Below are 12,478 nucleotides of genomic sequence, written 5' to 3' on the forward strand. Positions count from 1 at the left end.
ACATTCCAAGGACTCAAATTAGAAGGATAATAATTTCTACTACTCAAAATGTCCCTATTAATATAAATAATATTAAAGGCACGGTTCTTAAAATGTACTTTTAAATTCCGTACCTTGTTGAGAAAAGTGGGTTATGACACACTTTTCTACTGCCCATATGATAAAACACTCTTTATACCAAAATAAACCCTTTAATATTGAGTTTTTCATGTTAATAATAATAATTTATTTTAGGCTATAATTCAGGATCTGTGACTGTAGTTTTAGTCAAGACAGCCGTAAACAGACCGACACACTGGTGAAATTACCTCCCTGATACAAATAGCAGCAGTAATGATTCATTTTGGTTCCGATTACCCTGAAGTAACCGTTTAATGACTGAGCTTTTGACATGAAATACCGTAAAATGAGGAAAATCTGTCGCTAATTCAAACCTCAACGACATCTCATGGTGTATTAGAGCCATTTTTTTTTTCAAAAAATAAGATATTTATATTATTTATATATTCTTAAGTCAATATTAGGGTAGGAATCAAGCTGTTCCTTTGGGTCAGTTTTAAATCAATCAACATGAGTTGAAGGAAGTACAGATGACGCAGGACTGACGTTTAAGGGTCATTTGCAGTTTGTCCTGTTTATGAGGCGTTGGTGTGGTGTGCAGAGACCAACTTGTTTCACAGCGAAGTGGACCATGAATATTTAGTGAGGGTAGACTGTGTGTGTATGTACGGTTGTTTAATGGACGGCAGAGGGTGAAGGTAAAGCTGCGGCCCGGAGCTCATCTAATTGCACCAAAGGCTTATTAAACTTTGATAGTGTACAAGCAAAACTGCAGGATGCAGAGTTGAGGGAATTTACACATGAACCCTGAACGTGGAGCACAGAACTCCCTGCACGGCAGAATCCAATATGGAAACGCAATCATGAAGTGGGCTCATCTCAAAAAGGTCAGGATTTGCATTTGTGTGTTTATTATACTGTAGTGTGTGTCAAGGTTGTGTTAATGAAATAAAAAAGTGAACTCCCAATAAAATAAATCTCAATATGCTCCGGCCTTCTGGGTCGGAATGCAGCTGCAGTCCTTCTGTCTCTTAACTGACAGAAGGACAAATATTTCACCAAATTACAATTGTATTTGTTGAATTTAGATAATTTTAGAATTTAATATCTGAAACTTTTTTTTTAAATATGCTCACTGACAACTTTCTTTTCTTTAGACCAAACCGAAGAAAAATGTTAAAAATATCATATATTCAGCTCCAGACTCTGACCTTATTCTTTTCACAATACTGCATAACACTGTAGTAGTACTCAGTGTACTCAGTTTCTTTACATTCTTATACTGAGAGAACATTCTCACAGGAACTGCTCTGGTCATGTTCTCCTTTTTTCCCACACACCTAATCTTCATAGAGAACTTGCTACCAAACTGGGTTTGTGGGTCAGTCGATGGGAACTGAAGAAGGGGAGGAGCCAAACAAAGGCTGAATGATGGGAAGGGAGTCTCAAGAAAGAAGGTCTTCCTGCTAAGAGGGTCACAGTCTGATAATTAGTCATTTTCAAGGGGTGAGCGGAGCTGAGCTGCTACAAATACAAAAGTTGCCCAGGGCACGTCACAAGCCCGCTGAAGAATCTGTTGATTTCTTCTCCTTTTTCTTTTCACCGAGACTCTCAAGGTGACGACCACAGTTATCAAGAAATATGAGCTGACGCAACGCATCATTCAAACCTGATTATTCTGCATTTATTCAGAGTTTTTGGCAAAAGGCACATTGAGAGTGAGGACACACACAGACAACTGCACTGTTTCCTGGTCCAGATAAGGAGCAGCCAACTGGACATTCTGGTCCTAGGATTCACACACACACACACACACACACACACACATCTTCCTGGCAGATGTAGCTTCCTAATCAAGGATCAAGTTGTAATCCTTACTACGACTAAGCATGCATGTGTGTGTGTGAATGTGTGTGTGTTTGTGACAGAGTTTAATATGTACAACATGTGTGTGTGATTGGTTGTGTAAAATCATCCCTCCGTCATAATAGAGGCCTGTTAGCTCGTGCTAATCGCTAATGCTAACAGGATTGCCGCCTGGATGGACCCAGTCACCCAGCTTATCTCCTGTGCACAAACACAAACACACACGCGTGTACAGTACGTGTGCGCACAGCTCTCAGTGATGGAAAAGAATAATGAAAAGGAACAGAAAAAGAGGGAAGAGAAAAGTGCTGGCTAGAGGGAAAAATAAAGCCGGCATGGCCGACGTTTCTTATTTTCCAGCCCACGCATGAAGCTAGCGTAAGCTGTGTGACTTCTCCCCAGACACGAAGGCGATTCTTGGCTGTTTGCAAAAACGTCCGCATTTTCAATTTTCCTCTTTCTCCCAGTCAACTCATGCCACTCTTCTAGTGCATCGGTTCTCAAACTGTGGTACGCGTACCACTGAAAAAAATGTGCAGCTACTTGTGAGGTAGGATATAGGATGTCTGGTCTTGTTTCATTTTCTGCCTACCGCCAACACACCAATTGCCATATGTTGTAACCACTTATTTACTTTACTTTTTTATTTTCATTTTCTGCCTACCGCTAACACACCAATTGCCATATGTTGTAACCCAAAACGTAATTGTTATTAATCAAGGTCAGGCTGTGGGTGAGTGAAGGTACAGAGATGGAGGCAGGACATGAACATGGGAAGGTCCGCTGTATGTGTGGACGACAGTGTGTACCTTAAAATACAAGGGAAGTTATTGACGTGGTATCAACTGGTAAATAAATGAAGAAGAAAAACAACAAAAAAAAAGTTTTTCGCTCAATAGGAATAAGTGACTCAAAATGACATCTAGAAAATGATGTGACGGCTCGAGAGAATCTAAACCAGTTATGGTAAATTTTCCATATACTGGGATTTAAAACACACACACACACACACACTCACACACACACAAACACCCAGCTTGCGAGCCAATTAAAACTGTGTCAGGGTGTTCTGTGGCAGCTTGCAGTGGCAGGTCTAGTGTTTATATCTCATTAAGCTGTGCCAGGCCATGCCAGGCCAGGCTGTACCACGCTCTGGTGCGCCTATCCTCCAGCAGCCAGCACTGAGGCCTCATTAGTTCCATCTCTAGCTCTTTTTTTACACAGTGTAAAAGGAAAGTTCCGTGTACTCCTCAAAATGTATTTAATATCACTAAATTTTTTTAACCTAAGAAACTTTTAGCTTTACAACTAGTTACAGCTTAAAATAATCTCTCATATATTTAAAGAGGAGTACTTTGCATTTCACTGCAGACAAGTTCCGGACCTTTATTTGTGCCATCCATCGATCGATCTTTATGGGTATTGTTGTTGTTTCTGCTCTTTTTATCAAGAGGACATTTCTTCTTCCTCCTGCACCTCCTTCTCTACTCCTCACCTCTCCTGCTGCTCCCTTTCCTTCCTGATTACTGTGCCTCCAACTTTCCAATTTTTTTTCGTGTGTCCTGCTCACCATTCTTTTATTTCCCAAAGTGATCTGCTCTGAGTCTGTACAGCTGTTTTCTCTTCCCCGTCTTCTGCTGTCTTTCTATACGTTTGTGTTCGTGTGTGTGCGACTGAGTAAGAAATAGCTCATAAACACAGGAGCATACGTCTCCGATGCCCGACTGCAATTCATCTTCATTTTATCTGCCTTAATTGGATGCCATCAGGACCCCTGATACTTCCCATCTCTCCTTAAATAAACAGCTGCTCTCCGCGCACAGAAAAACAACACACAGACACACAACCTATTCCAAACTAAATTTTCTTATCCTGCTCTTTGGTCCACTCCTTTTTTTCCTCTCAGCAGTGAAGGAGAGAGAGAAGGAAGGTGATGGAGTGTCCGAGTGGTTTATCAGACAGAAGGTAATGGTGTAAGGCCTGCACTGATATTATCTCTCCTCTCATCCCTGCCCTCCAGGGAGACACAAGAAAAAGGGATAAGGAAGAAAAGAGAAGACCGAAAATGGAGACAATAAAGTGGAGGTAGACGAAAACGGCCCAGACCGGCAGAGATGAAGAACCAGTGAGAGAGGAAAAGTCTTGATTGGTTCAATTTTCCTCTCCCGTCCTCGGCCTTCAGACAACACCCAGCTGTGCTTCATCAGCTTCTCTGACCCCAGAGTGTGGTCATTTGTGTGTGGAAGCCGTGTGTGTTTATCTGCTCCCATGATCCCTGTGGCGTTCTGAGCACAACTTCCCAGCCTACATCTCAGCATCCTACTGGCTCTTTCACCCTCACCTCAGTCTCTGATTGGCCCAGACACGGCAGGATGCTGCCTGAGCCTGGTCAGAAAAACCAGGAAGGAGCTGTCGCGAGATACCAGCTTGGTGTTTTGATTGCTGCTGACCAGGGTCAACCGCTAACATACGGCTCAACGGATGGCTCCGTATGTGTCTGTATTAATGTGGGCATATTTGGCATTAAGAGAGAACACCCAAAATAACCTATGTTAGGAGTTTCTCCAAATTAACTTGCGTTGGAAACTTAGACAATCTGTCATCAAATCAACTTTCACAGGTTCCAAAAATGATGATGATGATTTTGTTTGGCTGAGGATCCAGATAAAAATGTGAGAAATAGAACGGAATGTGTGAAGAGTGAAACATTTTAAAATTTCAAAAAATAAAACAGTAACATTTGGTCTAAAGACTACATTTTAAATTGTCAAAATTAACACTGCTGTGACAGGAGTTTGATTCACACTAATGGCTAGTCATACACTTTAATGTGACTTAAACAAGTGCCCTACCAAGACTCGATGCTAAAAAAAAAAAAATCTTAATTTCCTAAATGGATCTCCCGAGGGATTAATAAAGTTCTATCCATCTATAAATCTATCGTGTGAAGGCAAAGCAAAGGCACAAAAACATTAAATTGTTTGATTTTTTTCTAACAATGTAGTAATAACAGCGTTTGGGCAAAAGCTGTTTTTCGGTCCATTTGTCTGTGTCTCTGTTATAAATGCTGTGACTTTTTTTTTAGTCGTCGGCTGTAAAAGCAAACATTAAGCCATTACTGCAAACCTTTTGAATTCCTATCATATACTGACTCACTGCCTGTGGGAGCAGTTAGTTGGTATGTACAGAAACCCTATCCAGAAACACCATGGTCCCATTCTTTTTCTCCCTTAAGCAGATATAGATAGTCAATAAAAAACAAGGCTAGCACGGAGCTGCTGTTACACTATCATATATCATCTGTGTCACATATACAGCGTGTTATTGGCAGCCTCCTGTTAGGGGATACTATGTAAGAGTATAGAATTTTTACAGTCAGTGTGTAAAATGAGTTAAGTATGGGGAACAGGAGTTTGAACATGATCTGACTGTGAACCTTCTGAATACAGTGTGCCCTTGTTAGGTTTCTCTTCGGGATGATGTGATGACATTGTTTGAAATAAAGGAGATTGAGCCTTAGCCTCAGGGAAGACTTTTGAGCGGTTCTCAGTTATAACTGTCGTCTTCTCATTTTCTCTATTCAATTTACTTAAACTTTACTTTTTTTTGGGGGGGTGGGGGGGGGGGTGCGATTACATCTAAACCAGCACTTTTAAAATAAATCTCCATTTATCTCTGCTTTGTTTCCGTGTTGTCCTCGTTCTCTAGATCTATACTCTACAGTATTTCTTTAAAAGTAGAGTGAGTTGTTTTTTTTTGTTTTTTTGTCGTGGATTTAATCAAAATACTGTATTTTCCGGACTATAAGTCACACTTTTTCATCCTGCGTTTGCGACTTATACTCAGGTGTGACCGATATAATAAATATATAATTTCACATGTTTGTTATTTTCACACTGACAGCCTCTAGAGGGCACTCTGTCATTGTTAGCATGACTATTCGGAGTAATATTTATATATATGTGGGTTTTTTTTCCTACATTTTTGTGCCGGTATTTGTCTGTTTGTGTGATTTTGACATTATTCCCTTTTTTAATGAAATGAATATTGTGTGTGATCATTGTGTGTCTGTGTGTCTTCCATTGATTTTTTTAACCCTTGCCCAACCATAAAAATTTTTTTTCGCATCCTAGCAGTACAAGAACACACATCCAGATACATCCTGAGACTCAGAGCCTAAGGCGTAGGGAAGAACACACATGTTCACGCATGCAAGGAGATACTGATTAACCCCTATCTTCTCTACAAACACGGCAGCATGGCAGATGAAGTCTACTTCTAGCACAGTCATACATGATTCATTGAGTTGCTGCAGAACATTGTTAAAACAACAAACATTGAGGCATACAAATGAAAAGCAGAGATGTGGAGGTTGAACAAATATTTAAGAACCTCGTTCTCTTGAAATACTGCTCCGTGGCTAAAATAAGACACTCATTCTCATTATTCATGAGGCATAATTATATTTCCGTGCTCAGGCGCAGACGAATTATACTTTTATAGCAGGTTTATGCAGCTGGCACCTTGCTTTTTTCAGGCCTCTAAATCTAGCCAAGGCCTTGTGAAAAAATTCTGCGCTGCATCGATATTCCACCATACAGTTCAGCTGGCACAGCTAATTGCTAACAAGGGCTAAGTGCTGACAGCTCAAGGCTAATTGTTGCTAGCATGTCAACTTTGTGGACATCAAACGAAGAAATTCTGCTTTGGACTTGGGCTGAGCGTCACTGCTTATTAGCCACGGCCTTGGAGCAACAATAAAGCGTCAATAAACAGGCATCTCTGAGGAGGGAGACACAAGCCCATCACCGGCCAATTAACAATGACTTGGATGTTTTCACCAGCAAGTGGACAACACGTGCCAACAGCACCACTGCCTGTCGATATAGACAGGAATTGACTGGATATATCTGGCTGTCACAATGTGAAAGAATGCAGCTCTGCAGACTTGGACCTCTGCTGATGTGTGCTGTACAAATATTGTCTCTAAAGGAGAATAAAGACAAAAAGAAAAGTTCTAAAGGCAGCCGTAATGACTAATAGACATTTCCACTTTCTTTTGATCAGGCAAGAATTTCCTTCCAGATCTGACGCGTGAGGCGACAGCTGTTTCAACTCCACCTGAAACAAAACTACGTGCACTACCTCTCATCTCATCTCGGTGTTGTTGCTTTGCATTATATTCGAAGATGGCAATAAAGACAAGGACAAAGGGAAGCGGCGGTGAGTTCATGTAATGGAGATGAGGAAGCAGCAGCGAGGAAGTAAGGTGGGAAGAACAAAGTATGACAGATGGTGAGAGAGAGAGGGAGAGAGTCGGGGAGAAGGATGAGCTCCATGAGCAGAGGGAGAGGTATAGAGTCGAGCTGTAAACATGATCAATCCGCTCACAACTAGGTTCAGAGACCTTCTTCCTCTTCACATTTTCGGCCTCAGCGAAGCGAAACTTAAACTATATCTTATCTGTCACACCAGTTTGAAACCTTCGCAGACGCCGTTCTGCCGACCTGGGAATCCTCCACACACAGACGTATGGATAGAGATTTAACCAAATTAAACAACTGAGACCATGTTAATGCCACACAAACATAAAGGTGGGATCTGGAGAAAGTGTCTGTAAACACAAAGCATGAAGCTACCTCGGACTTCCCTGTAGGGGGTGCTAAATACTCAGTTTGGATTCACCTCTTCAGGAATTGAGTAAAATTGTTTTTTTAAATAAATAGGATCTTGAAATAATTAAAAAACTTTTTCTACAAAATCAACAACAGTCTGTAATTATCAAATACAACTACTGCATTCAATTAGAACATGTTTACCCTAAGTCATGACAGAATATTATTTCATTCTCATGTGATAATGCAAACACCATTTTTAACTTACAGATATGTATATTTGCCTCACATTAACCTATTAATTAGAGGTTTATAACCCACAGTTCCAGCTCATGTTCTGTCAATTACCAACCACCCGAGTTAAAAAAGCATTATGGTTTTTATTTTGCCTTGCAGGACTGCCATCTAACTTTTTAAAAAATGTCTGAAGTGATTAATTTGAATAAAATAATTTGAATTATTTTGAGGTCATTTCCACATATTCTCTATTTCCTCACCAGATGAAGCCACTAATACATTAAAATCATAAAGGTGTCAAAACAAAGTGCATCAAAGAAATGATAAAATCCATACTGTTGAAGGAACACGCTGTATATAGACTTAGAACAAATGTCCCGGCCAGTGTAGGATTGATTTATATTTCCTGGTGTTGATTCAAACACAAATTCATGTCATCAATATCAATTTGATGACCATCAGTTCACAGTGAGAGATCAGCAGCGGCTCATTCATCTTGATTGTGACTAAGGCCAGTGTCTAAAGGGCACAAGGGTGATCTATCAGGACAATGACCGTGTTAGTGTCCAGGCTGGTCATTAGTCAGAGGCGGCCATTACTTAAACCACAACAAGTCAATGCCTAAATATGGATCAGGATTTAGTTACCGTGGGGAATTTATTGGCTTAAATTGATTGGAATTAATGACTACATCCTTTAAACTAAAGTTAAATTTAGTTTAGTTAAAAGATCTTTTAAAAACTGGTCATTACATTTAATGCTGGTGAATCTGTTACAGATTAATAGATCGGGTTAATGCTATGCTGGCTGTATAGTTAGCTTTAGTTTTTTTTCAAAGGCTAGGTAAAGTGAAAAAAAACAAACTTGCTAATTAACTAAACTAAAATAAAAAGCTACTTTTGAACTACAAGTGATTTAAATAATCCTTGAAAAATGTTTCACCGAGCTCAGAAACCTTGTTTAAGTTGAAGATAATTTACTACCTTGTTGTACACATCCTCAATAAATAACACCCCCTCAGCCCCACCCCTCACCCCCAGATCCCTCAGCAGTGCTGAGACCGCTCCCCTTCAGTGAACACACAGCAGCATCAACCAGTTCCTGTTTGTGACTCACCGCTGTCTTCTGGCACTGAATGGAGGTGCTGTTGAAGCGTAGGGCTGGAACGCTGTGATTCTCCCCACGGATGCGGAAGACACACTCATAGTTCCTCTGTCCTGACTGAGGCTGCGGCAGGTTCTTGGCTGCTAAGGTGATGGGCTTGGTCACTCCGACGGGGATGTAAATCTGAGTCGAAGGAAGAATCTGCGGACAATCCTGCCAAAGGAAGGAAGGAAAAATAAAATAAAATCATTAAAATGTTCTCATTTGAGGGAGATAAGGCTGAAGGAAATTGATTTTGTGGTATACAGTCAGAGGGGTAAAAAAAAGGCACGGAGATAAGATGGAGGCAGTCACTTTTGTTGAGAGAAAAGGAGAAACAGTTGCATATACTGCTTCATGTCAAGTTTTTAGCTTTAGCCTCAATAGCTGCGCTGTGGTGCTCTGTTCACGTGTTAGAGGATTGTGAAAGACTCCCACTGGCCTTGCACCAAATATAAATGATGCAAAACAGCGGTGAGGCAACAGAGCCTCAACAGCAAAGTCCACAATAGATTTTCTGCCAAATAAAACTGCTAAGATCAGAACTGTGCTGAGCTATGGCAGCGTCCAGTGTGTTGAGTCCATGTGTGGGGTAGGGTAATGAGCTCATTAACTGTGGATTTGCTTATATACCGTGTGTGTTTTGTGTGTGTGTTTTGTGTGTGTGTGTCTTTGATATTAAACAGAGCTGACAAAAACTGTTAGACCATCCACTGGCCTATAACACTGAAGTATATTACCCTGGAGGGTGTGTTTTGTGGTGTAGATGTGTTCCATAGATATGTTCGACAAATACATAGCTTCATAATGTATTGCGATAATCACTGAATGCTGTTTCTGTATTGGACGTCCACTCAACAGGCAGCACTTCATACAGCAGACAGACAGAAGTTATGTGATTATGTGATTATTGTGGCCACGTGTTTTACAATCTTTTCAACGCTCAGAAACAAAACCACAAATATGAGACGATGGTTTGTTTGTGTAAAATATTTTATAGGGTGTCTGTGGTCTGTGAGCACTGCATTGTGGGTAGGTAAGAGCAGCTGGCCTGCTGGTGGGAAACGCAGTTCATGGGTCAAAAAAGAAAACACGACCTAATTCAAATTGTCAGACTATGAGTTCCCTTCATGTATTAAAATATCATTACTAATACAAAGCAACACATTTACTGTAATGTTAACTGGTAAAAACTACTGAATTTACTGGACAGATCCTCCACTACTCACTCTGCAGTCTGTCTTTCACTCAGCCAGCCCGCTCCCTGTCAGTCAGATTTTTGGTCTCTGTCTTGTTGTATATTAGAAGCTACAGCAGGTCCCCAGGGGACGAGCACGATGCTGGAGTTTGTTCATTACCCTGCTCGAGGTTGGCTTTGTGTGTGTGATCACACGCAAACACGTGTACAGCACATAATGAGAGGGGAATACCTCAGGAGACCAGAGCAGGGTCGAAGAGATCTGGAGTTGTAGCATAAGGAGCAAAAAGAGCAGTGACAGGTTTGAAGAGTGAGGTTTTTTAAAGGCATAAAGTGCTAAATAAAATATTTATTTACCCATGAACTCCGAAATGTAAAATTGAAATGTTAGATTGCTGTCGCTCCCAGAGCTAGCTTTTTATTCCCCTCCACCCTCCGCTCCATCAATCCTTCCGTCCACACCACATACCAAAGTCCCCCGACAACATCCCACCTAATTAACTGCCCGGAGCCGCAGACAAGGCCTGAGAATTGATGGAAGAGGGACAGTAAAAAGAAAGTAGAGATTGATTTGCACTGCCGGCATCTTCACTCCAGTCTCTGTACAGGAGAGGCTGCCGTGGAACACTGTGGCCTAGCGTTACACAAAGTGCCACACAAGCGGGAAAAAGTTACTTTACATTACCTTGTTACTAAAGCTAGCGCGTATAAGCCACTGTGTCAGATCGTGGCGTAGCTTGTAGCACAAACTGCAGCGAAGCAATGTTTTATTCATCCGCCTATCGACTTTGTGTCAGCTCAGCTGCGTGTCTATCGTTCCCTTTAGCAGGCGTCTTTCCTTTTAGTATCCCTTTACTTCATTCAGCTCTATAAACTGTCATCCCGAGCTAAAACTAGAGGGACGAAACTTTGAAATAATACGGTCGTGTAAAGCTGTATCAGGAACGGGGGATGGTTATCGTCCGGATTCCAAACGGCGCTGGATTTCACAGTAAAACAGTTCTCACCACCTGGACAGTTTCACAACATCGAGTTTGATACATCTGTCATTATGAATTGGTTAATATTAGGGAAACAATGATAGACTTACTGCAAAATTTGAATCAGTGCTTGTTACGGATGAGAACCGACAACAACCCTACTTAATATGACAGATTAAATAAACCCTTTCAGTTTAGTAAGTCATGACCTTGATTACCAGGACGCAGCCTTTGGTGGACGCTCCTTTTAAACCAAATGTTGTTAACATGAGGAAGGTTGCAGTACAGATCAAAGTGCTGCACAGTGCACAACTAGGTCCAAAATATTTGTGACAACCGCCAAAAGACCTCCAAGGTGGCATCAGCTACAGAGCGCACACAGCACTGAAACAATATTGCACTGAGGGGATTCATTTAGACCTGGTGAAGATCATCCTTCCTGTGTTTCCCTCTGTTTTCCCGACTTCTCAGCTTTCATTTCATCTCCAACCACGGATGCTGTGGTTTTCTTGGCCACTCACGTACTCACATCCGCTTCGTTTCGAGGAATCCAACGCGGGAGGAAGGAAGGGAGATGTGTGTGAGTGATGGTCTGAGTGTGTGCCATGAATGCTTCAGGGATGATTGCAGGTACTGGCTGATTCAGTTAAAGACTACGGTAATTCAACAGTCAACTCACTGGCGTTTCCTGAACGCACCATCCTGGTACCTTCACTTACTTTAATGTATTTTATTGTTTAGTACGGTAACCAGCAGGAGTCATAAATAGTGGAATTGCAGGTGTTCATATATTGGTATGGAATAAAGTAGTAAATTGTCTTTTACTTTATGAAGAATGTAAAAAGAATATGCAAAGAAAATTCAAAAATACAATACATTTACTTTAATTGTATTAAAAATAAAATAAAGAAACAATAAATTTAATTAAACACACCCACACAGAGACATGATGATAAAAATGACCTATAGAAACAAAGTTGCAGTTGACTATCAATGTTATAAACTGCGTGTTTATTTGAGTAACTGTCACGTGTTTGAATTCAGTTGAAAGCTAAATATCCGGAGGGCCACTCCTGAGCGTCACTGCCGGGGGCCATGGTACAGATACCAGTCGTTAACACAGGGTACGTGTACTTTATGTAAATTATCAGGATGATCTGTACATATACGTAAACTGAAAAAGAGGAAACGTAACACCTTAGAGTTTAGTCTTTTTTTGTGTGAATCCATTTATTACAAACAAAACCTAAGTATACGTTTAAAAAGACTAAAATAGGGCACTTTTTGATCTCTCACTTCTAACACCCCCACATGACAGTTTTGATTGAATATTGCTACGAGCTTTCTCAGAGGAGAGCAGCTGCCATTCTGGGTCAAGC

General features: G+C 40.9%; 1 protein-coding gene across 1 annotated transcript in view; it reads right to left on the bottom strand.

Annotated features, from left to right (window-relative positions):
- Window positions 1-12,478, bottom strand: part of LOC103386256 (plexin-A1) — a 125,874-nt gene that overhangs the window by 43,560 nt on the left and 69,836 nt on the right. Inside the window, exon 9 of the mRNA XM_025060058.1 lies at window positions 8,895-9,095. Coding sequence (XP_024915826.1) covers window positions 8,895-9,095 — 201 coding nt within the window. The remainder of the gene's footprint in view (window positions 1-8,894; window positions 9,096-12,478) is intronic.

Source organism: Cynoglossus semilaevis, chromosome 11, assembly GCF_000523025.1.
Source record: "Cynoglossus semilaevis isolate Cse_v1.0 chromosome 11, Cse_v1.0, whole genome shotgun sequence".
NCBI lineage: Eukaryota > Metazoa > Chordata > Actinopteri > Pleuronectiformes > Cynoglossidae > Cynoglossus > Cynoglossus semilaevis.